The sequence below is a fragment of the Oncorhynchus tshawytscha genome, linkage group LG15 (genome assembly GCF_018296145.1).
Source record: "Oncorhynchus tshawytscha isolate Ot180627B linkage group LG15, Otsh_v2.0, whole genome shotgun sequence".
NCBI lineage: Eukaryota > Metazoa > Chordata > Actinopteri > Salmoniformes > Salmonidae > Oncorhynchus > Oncorhynchus tshawytscha.
In genome coordinates, this window is record NC_056443.1 from 1,419,950 (window position 1) to 1,428,723 (window position 8,774).

General features: G+C 42.8%; 1 protein-coding gene across 2 annotated transcripts; it reads left to right on the forward strand.

Annotated features, from left to right (window-relative positions):
- On the forward strand, positions 1 to 8,562 carry LOC112267797 (keratocan-like). Of its 2 annotated transcripts, none has more exons than XM_024445925.2 (3): positions 1 to 201; positions 6,282 to 7,162; positions 7,330 to 8,562. In XM_024445925.2, exons 2-3 carry the CDS (start codon positions 6,295 to 6,297, stop codon positions 7,497 to 7,499), a joined length of 1,038 nt encoding a protein of 345 aa, XP_024301693.2. In that variant the 5' UTR covers positions 1 to 201; positions 6,282 to 6,294; the 3' UTR covers positions 7,500 to 8,562. The 2 variants fall into 2 exon arrangements, with proteins under 2 accessions (XP_024301693.2, XP_024301692.2); XM_024445924.2 differs by lacking the exon at positions 1 to 201 and adding an exon at positions 4,252 to 4,587.
- Positions 8,563 to 8,774: the final 212 nt, after the last annotated feature.

Sequence of the window (8,774 nt, forward strand, 5' to 3'; positions counted from 1 at the left end):
AGGAAATAATATTAAAAACAATACAGAATCTAATAGGGCTTTCTCTCTCTCTCCTCCTTGGTCGCAGGGAGCAACTGAGACTGTTAGAGCACTGTGGACCAGCACCAGAGAAGAGTACTGGAGGACCAGACAACCACTACTACCCCTGAGCCAAGCATCACCTGGCCATACACTACCAACAAACACCGTTTGGAGAAGCAGGTATTGTTTTTCCTGAAGAGGGGTGAAAGGCTAAAAGGGGTGTGGATGAGTCATCCTTTTCAGATCTTTTCTTTTGGGGGGCATTATTTTCACCTGGAGAGACTGATATGAGAAGTGTTCTGGTCTTTACCTTTGATCTTTGTGCTGCCAGTTTCTGTTCCAAAAACTAACAATGCGTTCCAGAGATCTAGCAGTATTTTGTGCAGTTTGCTGCAGTCTTGCCATTCAATTAGAATTAGAACAGTATTTTGTGCAGTTTGCTGCAGTCTTGCAGGGGGTGTGTCATTCAATTAGAATTAGAACAGGATTTTGTGCATTTTGCTGCAGTCTTGCAGGGGGTGTGTCATTCAATTAGAATTAGAACAGGATTTTGTGCAGTTTGCTGCAGTCTTGCAGGGGGTGTGTCATTCAATTAGAATTAGAACAGGATTTTGTGCATTTTGCTGCAGTCTTGCAGGGGGTGTGTCATTCAATTAGAATTAGAACAGTATTTTGTGCAGTTTGCTGCAGTCTTGCCATTCAATTAGAATTAGAACAGTATTTTGTGCAGTTTGCAGGGGGTGCTTCAATTAGAATTAGAACAGTCTTCTTGCAGGGGTGTGTCATTCAATTAGTTTTGAACTTGCAGGGGTGTCATTTTGTTTTGCATTTTGCTGCAGTCTTGCAGGGGGTGTGTCATTCAATTAGAATTAGAACAGGATTTTGTGCATTTTGCTGCAGTCTTGCAGGGGGTGTGTCATTCAATTAGAATTAGAACAGGATTTTGTGCATTTTGCTGCAGTCTTGCAGGGGTGTGTCATTCAATTAGAATTAGAACAGGATTTTGTGCAGTTTGCTGAACAGGATTTTGTGCATTTTGCTGCAGTCTTGCAGGGGTGTGTCATTCAATTAGAATTAGAACAGTCTTGCAGGGGGTGTGTCATTCAATTAGAATTAGAACAGGATTTTGTGCATTTTGCTGCAGTCTTGCAGGGGGTGTGTCATTCAATTAGAATTAGAACAGTATTTTGTGTAGTTTGCTGCAGTCTTGCAGGGGGTTTGTCATTCAATTAGAATTAGAACAGGATTTTGTGCATTTTGCTGCAGTCTTGCAGGGGGTGTGTCATTCAATTAGAATTAGAACAGGATTTTGTGCATTTTGCTGCAGTCTTGCAGGGGGTGTGTCATTCAATTAGAATTAGAACAGTATTTTGTGCATTTTGCTGCAGTCTTGCAGGGGGTGTGTCATTCAATTAGAATTAGAACAGTATTTTGTGCATTTTGCTGCAGTCTTGCAGGGGTCATTCAATTAGAATTAGAACAGGATGTGTCATTCAATTAGAATTAGAACAGGATTTTGTGCATTTTGCTGCAGTCTTGCAGGGGTGTGTCATTCAATTAGAATTAGAACAGGATTTTGTGCATTTTGCTGCAGTCTTGCAGGGGGTGTGCCATTCAATTAGAATTAGAACAGGTTTTTGGCACAAGTGTATTCGCAGATTGTTTCTTAGTTAAATGTCTCTCTTGAAAAGTATGTTTTGAAGTTTGTTAGTGGAAAGAAATAATGCAGTAACAGATTGATAATGACAGCAGTGGAAGAGTTTATAGAAATGTTTGTGGTCATACACACATCCTTAAAAACGTAGGTGCTGGGCTAAAGAATGAAACATGAAAAGAACAGAGGCCTGCATAATGAATATGCTCCCAATTTACCACCTTTTACTGGCAACGGTTCAATCCAGCACTGAACATTGTCAGGTCAAGAGCAGGTGGTAAATTGAGAGCATATTCAGTGTGCGGGCCTCTGTTCTTTTCAAGTGGAAGAGTTTATTCCATAATCAGTCTCATTTAAATATCCATAGATACTATTGTAAAATCTGCAGAGATAAAAACGGCATCATGTTTCATATTCCAATGCCAGACATAGTTCTGCTTTCCAGAGCCTTGTAGTCTTATGTTGACACAGGGCTTGTTTAACACAGCTGTAACTGAGCTGAATGTCTTCTGATCAATGCTGGAGAGAAGTCCATTTCATTTCAGCGCAGTCATCAAGTAGATCTGAACCCAACTGAAGCCCGTTCAAACACAGTCCTTTAACTAATTAACATAGCTGGCTTTGACTGGAAACCTCTTCCAGGAAATTGACATTATCATACTCCTCCACATGTTTCTTTTCAGATTGTCAAACAGGGAAGTGGCCAACATTTGTTTTCAATCCTGTTTTGTTCCATTCTGCAACATAATCAGAAGCCCTGAGTCACAAGTTAATAATACAGTGAGGTTATGAAAACTTGGTCGTCACTTTGCCATTAAATCAATAGTAATGTAGTTATACTAATGAAAATCCTAATGGATGGATTCCCTTGTGGTGCATATCTGCAGTCTAATCTTTCATTTGATTAGAGACATCTGATTTCCATCAAGACGAGGTAAAAACATGACTGAAGTATTGCCAAGTTACTGTGGTTGGTTTGCAGTGCAGAACACTTCATTAATTGTTATTGTTTGTCCATTTCATGCACATTTCTCATGACCAGTTTTACTATATAGTTACTGCTGATGTGTAAGTGCCTCTAAGGAGAAACAGATGATTTTTAAAATTAAATTTAACCCTTATTTTATAATGTAAGTTGACTGAGAACACGTTCTCATGTACAGCAACGACCTGGGGAATTGTTACAGGGGAGAGGAGGGGGGATGAATGAGCCAATTGGAAGCTGGGGATGATGTGTAGGTGTGGAGCACTTGACTCTGGCAATGACCACACCTTTCTCCATCTTTATTGATATACCAGCTCTGCTAGACTGCTACCACTATAGAGTGGTGGGCATATGCTGAGGGTGTCTTTTCAACAGCAAAGTGTTTTGTGATGACGATGGAGATCAAACAAACTGTAGACCGTTATCTGAGAGCATGTCAGATGAGATGCTGTATATGCCAAACCAGAAACTCACATATTTTCATTATAAGTGGACATAAACAATATGCATCACTGATTTGCAACTTCCAGGTTTTGAAAACAGCTAAGTCTTTTTAGGAGTTTTCTATTTTTGAGTGAAAGCAACATGGTGTCTGTTCCCATTTTGAGGTAAAATAACCTGTGAGGAGATATGCACCGTGACTCAAGCACAGTCACTGTTCATTAAGGGGTTAGAGTGTTTCTACCTCTCGCATTGTGTTGAGGAGTGACTGTATTGTGTACTAGCAGCTTGCCAGACACGAGACGATCCCTATTGGTCTCTCGCGGCACATCTTGGATCAAGGCTAGCTCCAAGCCAATCAGATGGGATTATCCCAAGGTATTAGGTGGGCCTATGGCAGCTTCAAAGGAAATGAGAATGAGCTAAACAAAATGACCTACCCATCCCAGCTAGCCCAAACCCAATCCTAACTTGAGAACACTTTGCCAACCCAGTCTACACTTTTTAAATCCCCTTATTTTCACTCTAACCCCACCCCATTAAGTCTCATGTCTGGACAGACCGATGTGTACTTAATTGTACTGGGTTTGATGTCTTTTAAGGTCAGAGTCTGATTGTGTCCGATTGTGCTGGAAGATTGTTGGGTGGGTCCGCATCAGAAAGGATTTAAACAAATCTGAATCATTAGCAAAAGTCCATTTGTTCCCACAGTGTATAATTTGTTTGCAGTTCTCTGAATTCCAATTCAGAGAACTGTCAGAAAGAACACCAAGGACTGAAAGACATTGTCAAAGCCATACGTTGTCAGTGGGATTATCCTATGTCATGATTTGGCCCAAAAGAGGGCCATCAGCACATCCCTTATCATGCCAACACAAGGAGACACTGTGACCATATTTCTCCTGGGTTTTTATGGCCAAGTCACTATTATGAGGAACACATGGATTGCTATTGCACCATTCCGCACAAAAAAATGAGGAGACGTAGATTTGTTTCTTTCAAACAGAGTTGAGTTGTTCCATTCAGACATCGCTGCCTGATTAGCGCTAAGTACATTAGAGATCTCAGCAGAACATTTACCTGAAGGACATAAACAGAGAGATGGTGCCAAATGCCAACTATGGGAGAACGGGGAGTGGACAGAAGGGTTAGGGTGGTTTCATAGTGAGTTATAGGCCCGTATTAGCCTGATTTTGAGTGGGCCAAGTCTCACAGCCTCAGCTACCACACCGTCGCAGGCTTAACAGGGAAAAAATCACCACATGGATTATGACCTCTGATTACAGGCCTCTGATTGGCCGAGAGGAACTACAGTGTGACTGTCAATGAAGGGTTCCCACCAACTGAATGAAGACACCGATGGTACAAATACAGGGGAGGTGAGAGGTGTTTCTCTGAGTTTGGGACTGCAGTTGCTACCACATTTCTTAAGCAAGGCAGAAACAGGGCTCAAAGACAGACTTTGGAAAATCACTTGAACTCAAAGGTACGTGGGGGTCTAGGGGACGATTAAATTGGGTTTCCAGTTTGAGGAAAAGTAGGTATAGATCTGACTTTGCTTGCAAACTAATGGTCACAAAGACAATGTGAGTTCAGTTCTGGGAGGTGAAAGTTGAGGCACATTGAGTGGCTGGACCTTTATTTGGCGATTTTCTGCATTCATTTGTACTATACTGTAGGTAATTGCACTGAAAAACCAGAGCTTGTGAATGGATTTGAGGCTTTGAAAGAGTGAGGCTCTGGAGAGATTCCAGTTATGGTCTTTACGGCAGTTTGCTTAACAGGAATTTCCCATTTGACAAATGTGATAAGTAAAAGTAACTTTTCCTGACCTTGGCCAAACTAAATACTAGCAGCTATAATTATGGTCAGGTAGAAAGTTTAACCCAACAGTTCTCTAAGGTTAGAGGCATGGACACATGGTGTTCCATAGATCTTTGGCCCCATACAGTGAGATACGAGATGCCAGGGGCCCCAGGAACAGGTGAGCGGGCCACGTCTTTGAAGTGGGCCCAGCCATGGCATAACCAGGCCTGTTGAAAATGAGTTCCAGACCAACGTGTGGAGCACACACCAAGAATTTAAACCAGCACCAGATGACAGTTGAGAGGAATCAAGCATTCTGGGACAGGATGGGTGGATGTGCTATTGCAGAGTTTAGATGCCTCTGAGTTATTGTCTGCCTCTGTCAATCTCTTTGTCACTTTGGCTTCCTGTCTCGCTATCATCCCCAGTTCCTCTTTTCTCCATGTTTTTCCTCTTCTATGTAGGTTAATTCCACTTTCTCTGTCATGATTGCGTGGTATCTGCTTTTATATGCATCTGTGTACTGTATGTATAAATGTTTATATGGCATTCCACGGCTAGGTGTGTTGGTGGGTACTTTAATTCATTACCAATGTCAGGTGTAACAGATTGTGCTTCATCCACAACAGAGTCAGGTGGATTTGGTTTGCTCTGTGTTTTACTCCTAAAGGAGCACCCAACCACAGGCCAACCTCAACTACCTCTTGCATGCATGAGCCGATTTGACAGATTAACATCCAATCAGAAGTATTTGTGTAAGGCCATTAGCTGACCTGGCAGTGCGTCCTGTCCTTAAGAAAGCTTATAATCTCCAATGGACCCAGTGGACAGCTGGCCCGACCACATGATGTGCCAACGCTCATTAACTTCATGTAAACTCGATTGCTAATGACCTTGCTTCAATGCAGGAGATTTAAAGCTAGCTACGGCTAGTTTGGGCTAGCCATTGATGGAAGGCCTGGCAGTTTTTTCAATAAGGGACTAAATTAACGAGACACCTGGAATCGTTGTTGTTTACATGTGAATGAACTTAAGGCAGCTTGATGAACACTTGCACACTTAATGCACCATGTCCAAATAAGCTCATCTGTACTTGAAAGCACTTAATCTAAAATAAGGTGAGAGGAAACGAGACTTGTCTAAAAAAAAAACAGGATACGTCACAATGAAGTGCTAACCCCTAGTCCTCGATCCGGTCCATGTTGAGTTATCTTGGAACATGCAGAGATCATCATCTGTGTATTTGGGTCGGTGTGTTTGTTCAACCATGTTCTTGATCTTCTCTTCAGGGTTTGTGTCTGTGCCTGTATCTGTGTCTGTGTTTTGCATAAGAGTCAGTCTCATCTCATGTGTTTTCTCTCTCCTCTACCCCAGGCTGAGTGTTAAGATGGCGCTTCTCCTGGCCTTTTCCTCTGTCCTCCTTCTGGTCGGTCCAGCTCTGGCCCAGAGCCCTGACATGTCCTACGGCGACTATATGGCCCAGTTACAGGCCTGTCCCAAAGAGTGCCGCTGCCCACCCAGCTTCCCCAACGCCGTCTACTGCGACAACAAGGCTCTGAAGCGCATCCCCACCATCCCCCCACACACCTGGTATCTGTACCTGCAGAACAACCTCATTGACGTACTGTCAACAGATGCTCTCCGCAACGCCACGCAGCTGCGCTGGATCAATCTCAACCGCAACCGCATCACCAGCGAGGGCATGGAGGAGGGTGCCCTGGCCGCCATGCTCCGCTTGGTCCACCTCTTCATGGATGACAACCTGCTGAGCTCCGTCCCAGCCAACCTGCCCTCCAGCCTGGAGCAGCTGCGCCTCTCCCGCAACCGCATCTCCAAGATCCCCGCCGGGGTGTTCTCAGGTCTGGATCGGCTGACACTGCTGGAACTGCAGGGGAACAAGCTCCAGGATGACGCAGTGACCGAGGTGAGCCTCAAGGGCCTGAGCAACCTGGTCCAGATCAACCTGGCCAAGAACCAGCTTACCACCATGCCCCTGGGCCTCCCCATCACCATCACCCAGCTCTTCCTGGACAACAACGCCATTGAGAAGATCCCCGCTGACTACTTTAAGGGTCTACCCAAGGTGGCCTTCCTCAGGCTCAACCGCAACAAGCTGGGAAACGGCGGGCTGCCCAAGAACGTGTTCAACATGTCCAGCATCCTGGACCTGCAGTTGTCCCATAACCAGCTAACTCAGGTTCCTATGATCCCCTCAGGCCTGGAACACCTCCACCTGGACCACAACCAGATTAAGAGTATGTTTTTGACACTGTTCTAGTTTCATTGATACATTGACTGATAGCCAGGATGGTTAACTGATGATTGGTTTAAAATCCAGATAATTATATTATTATAATCAATGGAAAATGTTTTTGATGAGTTGTATGACCGTTTTGCTAAGATGGTGTATTTGCAATTGCAGGTGTGAATGGATCTGATATCTGCCCTGTGTCGGCTGATGCTCTGGAGGGCTATGTCACTGAGACCGCTCCTAAACTCCGCTACCTCCGTCTCGATGGCAATGAGGTCAAGCCACCAATACCCAGAGACCTCATGATGTGCTTCCGTCTCCTCAGGTCCATCGTCATATAAGAAACACACTTCCACCAGCCAATCGCATCTAGTTATAGTCTCCTGGATCCAAGGGCAGATGATTACTAACGAATGGAAGTGACTATGCTAATCTATATGGATTTTTGATCTGTGGACTACACATTTGCATACTTATGTTGAGAACTACATATTAGACGCCAGGGTTGGGGTCAAACCAAACTCTGTCAATTTAAGAATTAATGCAATGAATTGGTCAATGGAAAATAATGGGCCATTTTCAGTTGTTGAATTGAGTCTCCTGAATTGGTAGAATGGGAATGGAATTGACCTCAACCTTGTTGGGTGAAGGTCACCTGACAATCTGTAGATAGTGTGATTGGACTGCACTACTGTCTTTGACCACTAGTTGTGCCTTATGTTCGTCCTATAGTCACAAGTGCTTAATGCAACAGTGCAGTATGTCTGAGTTGCTGAATGTGCTGTTTCAATACAACACACATTGATCTGAAAGTGGTAGAAAACCTTGAAATGGTGTTTTTCCAAAAAAGACAATAATTTACTATGGCAATGTGATTGGGACAAGATAAGAGGAATATTGTTTTAACCGTATGTATTTAAGGCATGTTGAATCTTCTGATGACTCGTTGTCCCCATTCTCTTTATTTGAATGGAAGTTCATCTTTTGTGAATACCAAAATAATACTTTTGAAACATTTTATACTGCTCCTCTCTGACAGAATAACTTGAATTGATGATATCAGACTTGAAACCAAATTAAATGCTAATTATTTTATTTTCAAGTTCTCTGTGAATATGAATATGTTGAGATAACTTTAGACACATGCTAGTCCACACAAACATGCAATTGTTTGCTCTTTCACGTTTAGCTCATTTATTTCATTGTCTGTTTTTCACTGAATTCACTGAATTCTTGATCACTGTCTCAAATGTGAAGTTCCATTTTGTACTCAATGGGTCAACCTTTTTGCAGTCATCTTACTTATTTCGCAAATGCCAAAGCAATTTTGGAATGCTTACATTTTGTTAAGTTGTGAATTCCTTATACAGTCAATAATATAAATAAAACATTTTTCTGGAAAAACATTAAACGAAAGAAGAAATATGTTACATTAATCACCTTCACTTCTATAGACACACTCACAAACACACAGACAGACACACACAGACAGAGAGAGACTCAATCACACTAACAAACACACACAGAGACAGAGAGAGACTCAATCACACTCACACAGAGACCTAGAAACCACACATTCTTTGAGTGCATATTTGCGGTAGTCTCTATGACTTACT

Excerpts from the sequence above, each read along its gene's own strand:
- LOC112267797 (XM_024445925.2), top strand. The coding sequence starts at position 6,295 with ATGGCGCTTCTCCTGGCCTTTTCCTCTGTCCTCCTTCTGGTCGGTCCA. Across the intron at positions 7,163-7,329 it reads GGACCACAACCAGATTAAGA|GTGTGAATGGATCTGATATC; the intron begins GTATGTTTTTGA and ends TTGCAATTGCAG.